This window comes from Diadema antillarum, unplaced genomic scaffold, assembly GCF_040938485.1.
Source record: "Diadema antillarum isolate AM-2024a unplaced genomic scaffold, OU_Dant_1.0 seq00000503_RagTag, whole genome shotgun sequence".
NCBI classification, from domain to species: domain Eukaryota; kingdom Metazoa; phylum Echinodermata; class Echinoidea; order Diadematoida; family Diadematidae; genus Diadema; species Diadema antillarum.
In genome coordinates, this window is record NW_027271460.1 from 886,108 (window position 1) to 900,072 (window position 13,965).

The 13,965-nt window shown below is 39.2% G+C and overlaps 1 protein-coding gene across 2 annotated transcripts in view; it reads right to left on the reverse strand.

Annotated features, from left to right (window-relative positions):
• LOC139733916 (tyrosine-protein phosphatase non-receptor type 4-like) overlaps positions 1-13,965 on the reverse strand; it is a 199,439-nt gene that overhangs the window by 55,396 nt on the left and 130,078 nt on the right. For both annotated transcript variants that reach the window (XM_071644730.1, XM_071644729.1), the window contains exons 6-7: positions 7,887-8,007; positions 6,399-6,486 (exon numbers count right to left, since the gene is read on the reverse strand). In XM_071644730.1, the coding sequence (XP_071500831.1) occupies positions 6,399-6,486; positions 7,887-8,007 (209 nt within the window). The remainder of the gene's footprint in view (positions 1-6,398; positions 6,487-7,886; positions 8,008-13,965) is intronic.

Genomic DNA, 13,965 nt, shown 5'->3' on the forward strand with positions numbered 1-13,965 from the left:
TACTCTTGAAGACAGCTCAACTTCGGTAATCTTCATATCAATGCTAACGGTGATCTGCAGTATCATCAACAGCGCCCTCTACACTACCGGGACTATGCCCCTTTAAGACAAACTAGGTAGACTGCCGAATTATGGTTATTATGCAGTGCATGACTTTAATCAACTGAGAACCACCACGAAAAAACACAAAAGAAGCAAGTTGATCTAAATATAGGCAGAGACAGAGGCTGTATGGAATCTGTGGAATTTGAGCAAAATGAGATATATGATGAGAGATTTATTTATCTCTTACACCCAGCATTTCACAGAATTCTCTCTCGACAGTCATTTTTCCATCTAACACAAGACATCTTCCTCTACTTCACACCCAAACAACCATTTAAGATTACATTTTTTCCTTAACACTCATGAAGGATTCAACTTCCTGCATCTTCGGTTATGTCTACGAACAAAATATATCTGATGCAATTAGGCAGAATACTGTCACTGACATAAATAGAGCACAGGGAAATATTTCTGTCATGAAATCGTAAAATTCATACCATTTCACGAACCACAAGAAATTACGAGGAGTTTCACACCCGTAATGTCACTGAAACGACTCATTCACACTCTCCATGGGGCATTGAGGCAACCAACTCATGAACCATTAAATGGCTGTAATTTCCTTTTTCTATTCATTAAGCATGATTCTATTCTCTCTAGATCCAGTGCTCCTATATCATTCCTTCATTTAAAATGACATCATTCCTTCATTTAGAATGACATCCTGCCTTGGGTATCTTTCCTCTTGGAGGTAGGAGATAGCCAGTAGATATCCCCCACTCTCTTCATCACTCAAAAGCTTGATTTGATCTAACATTTCACCATCTGGCAGGGTGCTCTCTCCTCTCATATATAATGCACTGTAGCAAATTATGGATATGCAGGGGACAGACATTACAAACATTTGCAAAGCTTCTTTCTGCCAGTACTCATGGCATGCTAATGTTGATGTCAGCCTGATATTGTATGCTAATACACCCTCTGTGTATCCCTAAAGCACATGAAGACCATGGCATCCAAGCTATGCCTCCTCTGTATGTTAATTCTTTTGTAAATTTCTGTGACCACTCTTTGATTAAACAGACAATTGTGGGACAAAGGACAGTTTATGACATGTCATCCAAAATTCAGTCTGTAGGAAATGTCTCCAATTTCATGCACTTTCCTCCTGAAAGTGAACATGCAATCCACTTCTGCAACCTTTCCTTTTCCTCTTCTTTTTGATCTGCCTACCCCCTCCCCTCCCCCCCTCCCCCCTCCCCCTTTCTCATTGTTTTGTTTCAAACAAGCTCATCTCAAAAAGTCAATCCTGGATATACTTCTCTCCATATGTCAATGTCTAGATCAATTTAAACAGACAGCCTCATCAATTGCAGTGAAATCTCTCGGAGGCAAATCTCGGGGCCTCTCCAGACAGCTCAACATCTGACATAGGGCGCGCAGAAAGCCTTAATGATAAATCTAACCCTTTTTTTTTCTACTCTTGGGACCCCCCACTATCACCCCATAAAAAATGTAATATGGGGGTCACCCTGCAATAAGTGCAGCCAAGTTCGGATCCTGCAATATTTATGACAAATCTATTTTCATAGACATCACTGGCTGAATACAAAAAGGGCACTGATGCCAATGTGTTTAGTTTCTGGTAAATCCATTGTTGCAATGCTTTTAAATGTTCATTTTTCTTGCATGCATGATTCCTTTCCATGTTTCCACGATAGTCTCGTCTGGAAGGGCCTTCTCTAGAGCCAAATGACTGCTTCCAAATCGTGCCCCTCTCCTTTTTAGAATCTGACCTTTCATGTTCAAGTTACAATCACAAAGAAATGTAACTAGAATACTGAAGAGTTTTTGATTTATCGATGAGGTTGTATAAAAATAGAGACAAACACAAACCAACAACACAAACCAACAACACAAACCTCAGCATTCCAGAAGAGTGAGTTACTCCTTTTTAGCTCTCTTATACCAAATGTGGCATAACTGTGCACAGAGGACTGGTAGTCATGCCCCACCTACCTACTTATGTACATATCAAATGAGAGAAAGATATGTGAATATCACAATAGTTGGGATGGATGACATAGCTAGCGTGTTCATGGCAGAATGACGAATGGGGAGAATGTCCCATGAAGGAATTTGTGGCCGTCGTGATCGGAGAGTTACGGTGTTGGGATGGAAACAGCGCCTCCACGACTTGACGGAGATGACAGATACTCCTCCATTTTCCACGCTGCATCCGATCATCTTTCTTGGGTGAATGGAAACCAAACAGGATGTCTGGCTTCCTAATAGGATTCAGACACATAATACCCTAATGTAAACTGCATGGTTTTTCGCGACAGAAAGAAATGATCCATCTTTCAATGTAAATACTGAAAAGCTGTAAGGATGGATTGCTTGTCAGTTTTGGCGCCAAAAGTATGCACAAAGTCATTTGCATATCATTACTGCTACTCTTGCAATGGTGAAATACCCCCTCCAAAAAATTAATCATATCAACTAAGCAAGAAATAGAATAAATGAATGATTGAACGAATGAGGTGACAGATGAACAAAAGAATAAATAGATTTATATGTAAATATATGAGGAATACATGGGAAGTGCAGAGTGTTTGGTCTCAAAACATATCGATCAGAGATAAGGTTTATTTATGTTTTGATGACAGCTGGTCACACAAACTCTCCTTGAGACTTCCAGAGAAGTGAAGAGAGACACTAATGATCCGGGAGATGAAGAAGCCTAGTGGTAAAGCTTTAGGCACTAGGTCTAAAGGTTGCTGGTTCAAATCCTGATAGACACACAACTGACATATTGGTGCTGCATTGAATCAAAACTGAAACAGAAAATATGAGCAGGAATCATGTATTTCATCCAGGGCAGGTTGGAAGAAAGCAGAAGCGAAAGGACCAATCCCACAATGCAGTGAAATCTAAGACTTCCTGCGCAGAACTTCCTGCCTTTGTGCAAAGATATGTCCTGGTGATAGGTGACTTCCTCAATGATATCACATACACATAACTTGGCCTACTTTTTACACAATGTATAATATCCTTAGTTTCAGAAAGGGTTACCAAACTCTCCTACTCAAACTTTCAATCACGATGCCTCCTGTGATATAGATGATCAATAATCACAACAATAAGCATCATCTTTCACTATCCATCCACCATCTTTCTCTTGGGTTCTGTGTTCTTATTGTTTCTTTGTTCCTATGACACAGAAATAAAAAGTATGCTTCTTTCCTTCATCTTCTGTTCTGCTCTCTTCCCATCTCCTACTTTTTTTTTGTTCTCTAGTTTCTTCTTCTGATAATTTGTTTTATACTGATAAAATTTCTCCTACTGATAAATTTCCTATGTTATCAATCCATTCCATTCCTGTTATCATGCTTGCTATGCCTGCCTGCTATTTTGAGTCTCTCTCCATCACACATACGATACGTCTTGTCTCGGTCTATTATCCTAACAAGTGTTATTCACTCAATCGTGTTTACTTGTAATGGAAGGCTAGATTTGACGGGACGTGAATTTTTATTTTCTTCGATATTGCCTACTACAGCAGTCACTCACTGGTAATTCATACAGTCAGACATTGTTTGAGCAAAGATATCAGACTGACCACTTATTTTTGCCAGACCATATATACATTATACCCTACCTTTTCCAATATTGGGATATACGCATCTCCTACAGCACTAATATGCGGGATGCCAACTTTGTGAATAACACTGCTGTGTTCTGAGGGCTGGAAAGGCAAGTTCTTGGCAAAAAAAACCCCAAAACAACAACAAAATACCAAACATTATTTTCACCTTTTCTGCAATAGATGTGTGTAGTAATAGAAAATGGGAAAAACAGTATTCAGTATCTTCCATGAAACCTGCACTATTTGTGGCAAAAAAAAAAACCACAGTAGAAACTAGAAAAGCACTCTGAGAGCACAGACCTCTGCCAAGCAGTTACTTCATTTCCACCGATGATCTTGCTCTTCCACAGAGATCAGTGATTTCCACCCATACGTACTAGTATGCATGCTGAAAAATTGCTCAATTTCTCAATATAGAAGCCTTTGTTATGTCACAAACCTTCAGCTGTGTGGCGGGCTTTGCCCTAACAGAAACTAGAGCACGCACTTCAGTGCCCGTATAAAAACCTCAAAAAATGCGCAGCTTGAACTCCTACGTTCATTGACCCTACCTCTCAAAATATCAAAAATCCTGCTTAAGATCCATAAAAATTTCCGGATCACTTCTAAAATTTAATCATCTGTTCCTTGTATCATTCTCAACCTTTCCTGCAAGTTTCATCTAAATCCGTGCACAAATTTTGGAGTTATTTCGTGCACAGACAAACAAACAAACCATTGGTAATGAAAACATAATCTCCTCCCTTGGCGGAGGTAAATATTGCAAAAATGAAGCATTTGGCATCTCTGCTAATAGGTCAGCATGGACACTTGTTAAGATGTGTAGAATCACACTCATGTGGCTAGGCCTATTTTTGGAACAGCCTGAAACAAAAATACGGACGGACACAGAAGCAGTCAACTCGCTTCCTCCATTTAGCAGAGGCTGCCGGTTACATAACAAATCTAGGCAGTGCACAACTAGGTCTCCACATACTGGGTCACACAACTGGGCAGAAATCATTGTCCTTATCCCAGTTTCTTCTGGCAGCAAATTGGCAACACAATTGACTTTTGGGGTGCATTTATAGCAAACTTTTCTGGGTAGAAACATGATTCTGAAACTGTATTTTGTGGTTTCAAATTTTGCTATAAACAGTACTCATGATTACAAATACAGTTTTTGAAACATGATTTTAAAACACACCATGGCGGTGTACTGTAGGCCTATACGCCATATATTTCGCGAGTCTCAATTTTTAACTATTTTGCAAGTGGTTAAATTCGCGATCATGGAGTCTTGTACTTAACGGAGAAATATACATGCGTACGCCACATCCACATCGAGATCAGATTCAATATTTTCGCGTTTCTTTAATTTCGCAAATAGCACCTGACTCGCAAAATTCGCAAAAATAAAAACCTCGCGAAATATTCGGCGTATACAGTAATTCTAAACTGTTTCACTAAAAACAAGGTTTGAAAGTCTGATAAATGCAACCATGATGTGAAACCACAGTTTACATGACATCATAGCTTGACATGCTCTATTTACTTAATGTAATTTGCTAAGGGACAAGCTAAGCATAATGAGATGCACAATGGGCCTAGCCTAAGCAAGCCAGAAACACCCTCGCGATAAGCTCTTATAAACACTCCTCTGTCAAACCATGTTTCAAAACCATGTTTCAAAACCATGTTTCAAAACTGTGTTTCTCAGTACACTAAATCTTATGGGCGCAGCCTTGGCCAAAGCCATTGCTTGGGCTTGCAAGCCATAACATTCCAATACTCAATTACCAAAGACAGACATGCAAAATAAACCCTTTTCAAGTTGAAAACAGGAGTTGGGGATTTTTAAAGCTCCACAAATTGTACTGCCCCAAGGAAATGGCAACTATCAGATCTGAACAAGCTTTTGTGACAAAATGTTGCAATGCCAAGTAGAATACCCTGAAACAATCAGGCCTATAATGAACCTACACAGACTGTGAAGTGGCCATGGGGTAGGCTTAAAGAAAGTTAAAACGAAAGGATGGAGTTATCTTTACCAAAGTAAGCTTCAGTATAGTTTACAAAATGTACGATTACATAGTTTGTGGTACAATGTTATTTGAAAGTTTGTATCTCCATATTGTTCCTGGCGTAACAAGGCCTCTTACCTAAGAAATCATGAATTTAGGACAGCACTTTTTAAAAAACCTTTGTACCATACTTGCAAAATAAGAACAACAATGATATCAAATAATGTTGAAACATTGTTTTGGATTAAATTACAAAATGTAATGGTCTAAAACTGAAATCATTTTTTGATATAAAGAACTGAGTTGGGTGGTTATGATATCTGAGATACAGTATCTTGCTGGGGACAATATATCACAGTCTCCACACAGCTATGTGTGAATCAGCAGATATCTAACGTTCTTACAGAAGTACATCTACCTTCATTTGATCTAATACCTTTCATAATGATGCTGGTCGTAACTTGTAGCAGAGAAAGAGAAAAAATGTGTGACTAAAAAGTGTGATCTGTAAATGTAATGTTCCTACTGCTGCATCTGAATGATCTAAGAATCGTGTTTACCAAGGCCGTCCATATGACTCAAAGAAGGTCTGGTCAGTTCTAAATTTAAACAGAGAACTTCCTCCATATGGGGGTGGATGGGGGGGGGGGGTGGAGCATCCCCCCAAATCTGATAGAGCAATAAAATTCATCTCATCTCACCCTTGCGTGGTGCAGATCCACCCCGTAGAGCTCCAGGTTCTTGACGGTGTTGAGAAAGTTGAACTCGGCGTCGGCAGGAAGCTGCCCACTGTCGAGGGAGGAAAGAAGACGGTGGAAGATGAGGGAGCCTGGGGGACGGAAGCTCAAGGACTGCTTCACTTTGGAAAATTACTTCGTAATTAAGGAGCCCGTGCCCTGTTCACACTGAAAAGCCTTCATACATTCTCCTTGTAATACCACACGCATCCCATGTGCATAATAATCATGTAATTCCACAAAGAGACCTTGTTTGCTCTTTTATATATGTGAGGTACTTTTAACCTTTTTTTCACTGAAACTCTTCACACATTCATCTACAAATGTGATATCCTCATAAACCAATTGCAAGTTCGACAGTTCATATAATTTTCCAAGTGTACAACTCATGTAAAAACTAGACAGCAAAATAATTACATTCATTGCTCATATTTGTTTCCTTTTGTTCAAATTCCATCAACAGTGAAAGAGGCACTCATGAAGAAATTTTGACTATGAGAACTATAAGAGCGACAGAGAGGGGTGTAAAGTTTGTGTTTCGGGGGGGGGGGGGGGGGGGAGGGGGCTAGTAAGTGCTACCCTTCCTCCACACACTTTCTCTACTCTCTCTGTGTATACAGTATACATATCTCTCTGTGGTGTGTGACCCATGTATGAACTATACTTGCAGCCACGAATAGCAGAAAATAAACCCTCTTTCAGTCTTTATTGACAAGATGAATATCTCAAGCCATGGGCCAATCCCTTCACATTAGAGTAAAGACACGATACACCCCCACGTGTAGCTCTGTGTGCAATGCGATTGAGTCACTTCATGGAATGCACAAGGCTGGCATGTATTTTAATTTGTTTCCTTGGTTTATTCCAGAGTTTCATGGGAACTTTGGCAGGGCAGTGCTCTTTATCGGGTCCCTTCAATTCCTTGCTTGCCTTGCTGGACTGGGGGATCATTACAGAGGGTTTCCTTGGCTCATTTTTGGATCTATATCATGAACTGATGGTTAGAGTTATGTGTGTGTAGTTTTACTGGCAGTTATCAATGAAGCACAGCTAGTCGCATTGACTCACATACATTTCCAAACAGATCAAAAAGAACGTATTGAGATTTTATGCAAGACTGGCAAATATTGGCTACCCTCTCGACGTGATGATGCTCCAAAAAAAGGTTTAGTTTGAAGTGGTCTGTGGTCGTTCAGACCGATTCACAGTGATTTACAGTTCTGAGCAGTTTGACTACGTAAATGAGCGAATTTTGACTTACAAATGAGTGCAAAGTCTGAATAAACCACCAAAGTACAAACACTATGATATTATCATCACTCTATCTTTCATGTTTACCACTATGACTTGTCTCTCTCTTTTGACACAAGTAAAGCCTGATGATGAAAGTGTCATGGTGCAGATGATGCTAGCACCAGGATCAGAATGCATCGGGTCAAACGGAGTACTTACAAGTTTGCCTTGTGTAGATGGTGCACAGTGTCGGTGAACTCCTGTGTCTGGAATGGGACGAATTGGAAGCGACTAAGGTAGCCCTCGGGATGATCCTGGGGGTCGTAGTCTCCAAGCTCAGCTGTAGCAGAAGAATTACGAAGAAAGGAGGAGTAAGAGGAGGAGGAGACAGGAAGAAGGACAGAGATGAAGAAAAGATATTTAAATGAAAGATATAGAAAGGAAGAAGAAGGAAGATGAGTGTGAGAAACATAAACATAAGTGAAAGTAGAATACAGTTAGAAAGACAGGGGAAAAAAGACAGACAGAGAAAAGAGAATAAATAAAAATGAGATACATGTTAATACAAGGGGAAAAATACAAGCAAAAAATCATAATCTATTGACCTACTTCAAAGTACAGTACTTCCAACAGAAGGTGTGCTCAGGGGTACATTACAAAGATCATCAGATAGCAAAGATTCCATGGCATTCAAAACACTCCATCAAAACATTGGTGTCATCGATTACAAAATAAATGCATCACATGGGAGGTAGTCTTCACCGTTCTTGTCTGGTCAGAATGCCACGGGACACTCAGGACACTATTTCCAGGGAACAGGCTCACCCAGATTTTGATGACTCCTTCCCAGTAAGACACAAGGCATCTTGAGCACCAGATACATTGTAATCTGCGATATTCAGAATTCTATACCTGGAATAATAATGAGTAGAATTCTTCTCCCTCTTTTTTTCTTCTTAATACCGTGGGAGATAAACATTACATTCATCACTATTTTCTTCCTCTGTTAATCTCTTGCAACTCTTGTCTGTCAAAATGCTTGGTGATTTCTTTTTTTAATTTTCCACTGAATTCTCCTTTCCCTGTTTTAGTCATTGTTTCTGCCATCTCTAACATCTGTTTCTGTATCATAATCCTTTCTTTTTTCTTTCTTGTGTATCTATAGAAATGTATCCCATATATCTGTTATGCTGTCTTCAGACCTTCTGTCTTTCATTCCATTTTACATTCCTGTTTCTACTACATTTTCTTCAGGAATTTATCATATGAGAATTCTTTGCTGTAACAATCACATTTGAGGAATTTCACTTACAGACCCTGTAGCAAGGGGGTTTAAATAGAGTGGGACAGCTGGCTCCTGTTCAGATATTTTCGAAAATTCCCGCAACGAATTGTGTATAGGCTTATCACTTATCTCTGTGCAAATATACACACAGCCAAAGAACCTCAGCTGGAGTTGACTTTTACCAATGAGCGTTATGCTTCGATGCATATATATACATTCAATGACTGGCACTACATGTGGTTCCAACTGTACCCCAGTAGGTAGCAAATAAATCGGACCACCCATTAATCCCCACTCTACGGAGTTTTTGATATCAAAACAGAGACACAATTACGGTATTGCAGAGAAAAGAGTCCATCTCATTATAATATCAGAAACAATGTCTCTTACTATTATCCCAACTTAGTTCAAAATAAATCTTTCCCAATGTCATTTCCCCTTTTTATCTATTTTATGCACAAACAAAAGTGCTCATCTATACAACTCCTCCTCTACTCTCCCTATTTCTGTTCTAAGTCACCATCTATCCAAAGTTCCTTCACCCACAGACCATACAAACATTGTGCGGAGGTCAAAAATATGTTCACATCTGATTAAGATGTACAGGTCGCTGCACTTAATTACGATAAGGACCAACAGTCCCACCAACTGCATGCCGTCTTAGTGTCTCTCTACTTGTGACCTCCATCCCCCCCCCCCCCCCTTCGTCCCTCTAGCTCTTGTCAAACAAGGCTAAATTCAGACAGGTCTTCTGTTTACTTCACTGATCTTTTGAGAAATGATAATCACATATATTACATTGGATTCTATATGCAGCAGCCCTGGCCTAGAATTGGGACAGAATTTTCATTGTGTAATTCACTAGCATTGGCTTATAAGTCTCTCTTTCTATCTCGCTCAATTTCTCAACATGCTCCCCCCCCCCCCCCCCCAATGCCGTCTCTCCCTTTTCCTATCAAGGAGGTTACCTCTGGCTATCTACTCTCGCTCCATCCACCAGATTGAAAATCTAGTTCTGTCGTGATCCATCACCCGTCTCGGTTTCATTTTATAGCGCTGTATATTGTTTGTTCGGTATAAGTGTTCAGCACACACATGATTCCCCTGTGTGTGGATAGAGGGGTTGGATTTGTTTGCATGGTGTAACTTTGCACTGCTCAAAACACACAGCAAGCAGAAGTCTTTGAGGAATCTTTTTCAAGAGATCTTCTTCTCTCCCATTACATCTTCATCAACTCTACATCAGTTCATTTTTAAAAACTTCCCTTTTATCTTTTCCGGAATCTATTTCCCTTTCTTCACAAATACCAATGGCGTCTCTTTAAATCTCCCTTTAAATGCATTGTTTACCATTTGCAGATGAAGCAAAATCCCAGATTTAGTGGTTCAAAATAAATCTAAAATGTGAGTTAGGGATAGAAACAACCAATATAAAAATTTGAATCAGTAAAATTAATGTTAAGTATTTGTTAAATATACAAAATGTGAACAATAGTTATGATAAAAATGTTTTTAGACTAAACCGTCTACAGTTATGGTTTATTGAGATAAATAGTGATATATCCTTATATTTTAGGCTTTATTGCAAAACTTTTACACGGTAGGATGTTTTGTGATACAACTGGCCTACACATATGCATCAAATGTGATATCTAGAACATTTTTTTAAATCACTGCTCCCAACGGTTAATCAGTACCTTTAATGTACCACTGCTTCTCCTTTTTCCATAGTTTTTCCCACCGAATTATCGCATACCTCATCTTAGACAGATTCATACTGTAAAACAAAAAATGTTTATGTGTATTTTAATTTTTCACAAATTTCACGAGCGCCATGATTCACAAAATTAAAATGCAAGCAAAAGTTCTTGTCTGCACTATATGCACTGAATGCCAGGAGCAATTCTCAAAAATTTTGTGCCGCCAAAAAAACTGTTGACTCTGATTCACGAAAAATTTCACACAGCAAAAATATCATGCTGTACAGTATCTATTCCGCGACAGGTTTCACACTTCCAAGAAATTTTGTTTGTAATCACATTTCATGTTTAGATTGAAGGGGTGTTCACACAAGTGAATGAATCTCCATGCTGACCACTAACTGCACGACGCTCTACACAACAGTTATGGAACAAACTCCTTCACTTGATAATCAGGAAAACAGCTCTTGGTACAATTACCAAAAAGAAAATGTACTTATTAGACCTCCCAACCTTTCTGACTGAAAATAGGGATGATTTGACTCAAAAGTAGGAAAAAGAGCAGATCCATAGGCGTGTGTCGAAAAATTATCATGAAAATTAGGAAACGCTTCCAGAAACAAGAGCTCAGAATGGTCAAAATTGAGATTCTATCCTCCACATTCAGAATGGTTTGGAGGTTTGCTAATTATATGCACCAAACCAAGTTTCATCTCTGTGTGGTCAGACATTCAGCTTAACCCATTGAGGACGGACTGATTTTGATACAACACGCATTTCCCACAGACACTTGCCCGAGTATACTTGGGACTCGTCCTCAACGGGTTAACTTGACAAGCTTCTACATTAGTTTTCTGATATCCCTTCAGACCTGACCTTAGATACGCATTTAGCAAGCCCACTCATCAGGTGTAGCACAGTTCCTTAGTCTCTCAGGAAGGCCATGGTGACACACAAGGGATTAGGAGGATTAGGTTTTAATCTATTCATGGACAATTACTTTCCAGACATCTTTCCAGACATCTGTACCAACAAGAAAGCAGTCCAGCATACATATCAATCAAGGAATCAAAAACGGTATTGAAGAGTTAACTATTTACAAGCCAAACTTTTTGAACTGCAAATACATACCTGTAATTTGTGCAAAAGCAGATTAGAAAACATTTTCGCACTCAGAATGGCACGGCATGACTTCAGCAGTAAATGTTCCCAAGAAACATGATTTAAATTCACTTTCTGTCTTTCAAAGAGTTACTCTGTCAGCATGAAATGTGTTTCTAAGCACGTTTACAAACAGGGTTTTCTGCCAGTCTGAAAGGGCTCTAATCCTACACTCATAATGGGCTTTTGAGTTCAGTAAAGGGGCCAGATCGATACATTGACTATAGGTCTGTCTTGCAAGGCTTCACTGAACTAGGAGTCAGTGGGCTCCATTTGAAAACATTTAGAGGTGTCAGGGTGGGGCTGTTCCCACTGTACTCCAATTCATGTCACAAACAAAATACAGGTAGCATTCTCATGTCGCATCTATGCCAATGGTAAAAAGGAAAAAAAGAGAACAAATATGATACCAGGGTACATCAGGCTAATTCAGGCCTACCTCCATCTGATGCTTTTTTTCCCATTATACAGAGTTTCTACTCTTTCAGCTCTTGAACATTTGGTCTGAAATGTACAGAGAGGAGGTTGACTTGTATATTGTATTCTAAGCACATAGATCTCTCCCTCATTTCTCTCTCTTTCTCTACACACACACACACACACACACACACACACACACACGCACAGTATACACTATTACTCCCACACACACACACACGCACAGTATACACTATTACTCCCACACACACACATGATTGCATACATACACACATACAGACATACGTACGTATACTTATTATACATACATTGATATGTGCTTGCAAACACACTTTATATCCTGTATGCAGAATATGACTTGACCTAATTCTACAACCGCACACCATTAGCTTCATTACTTCTCCATGCAATAAAAGGGGAAAAACAAATGTTCTCCACATTAAGACAAAAATGCTTCGGGCAAGGCTGCTGTTACCATGGTTACATAAAAAAAGACTTAGATAAGTTGCTGATCATTGTCTATCATATCTCGTCTAACAATTACAAGCAGATAGGAGAAATACTGGGCCTATTTTTCCAGACTGTCTGGGCTGAAGGTTGCAGCAGAGTCTGATGATCACATCTCCAACAGCCTTCTGTGAGGGTAATTTCACCTAAATTTAGCAACTTCGCTGTTCGAAGTTTATTGATTCACTTAAGACATTTTCTTCTATTTATGGATGCCGATCTCTTCAGTCTTCTATTTAAGGATGCAGAAATCTGATCAGATAATGGTGAAAGAACAGTTTCACATTTCTTGGCAGCAAATATGAATCACGTTTTGTACGTTCATGAGCTGAAAGAACATAACAATCATACTGTATAAATTTATGTCAATATCAAGAGGTGGGGCCAAACAAAGAAAAGCATTCCCATTTCAGGAGTCAAATTTTTAGTGTCGAAATTCCACTCTGCGACCTTGGGGAGGGGAAAAATAAAGACTACCTAGAAATTAATGAGGAATAATACCAGTAAGTCCTACAGGGAATTTTATCACTGTCCTAAAAAGATACATGCCATATTTATATTCAGTTTATAGGCAATAAAAAAAGAAAAAAAAATGAAGAAGCATCTGATAAAACTGAATCTTACTGCTTCTGATGGCTTAACAATTAGACAAAACTTGTATGCATGCAATATATTGAGAGCAATCTTAAAAATCTAAGACCAACTGTTCCCATGTGATTATATATACATTTTATACATTGTCATTTTGTATGAAATGGAGTATCTTGTATCATTCAGGATACTAAAGATACTGAAATGCATTTGGTATCACCATATGTACTGTTGTGTGTGTATATATTCCCAGTCCCTATCTATGTGAAATCCTGTTGGCTTGCAATCCTGAAGTAGATCTGACCGTACCACAAACGAGCGTGTTTGCAAAGCCGGAGCGGACAATTGACTTCTGCTCTTATCGTCCCAACCTGGGCTTCATCTGGGTTACCATTGATCAATAAATGTGACTCCAATCATTTAGGTCCAATAAAGCTGGCCATTCTGGAGGGAGCATCGTCCCCGATTCCCCCCTCATAAATCCAATCTGGACTCATTACCCCTACCTCACAATGATTTGATCTGTCATATGAGCTCTGCTTCTCTCTCCTCACTCTCTTTTATTCACTCTCCTTATGAATGCATCTCCTTCTTTCGAACACCCTCCATCCTCATC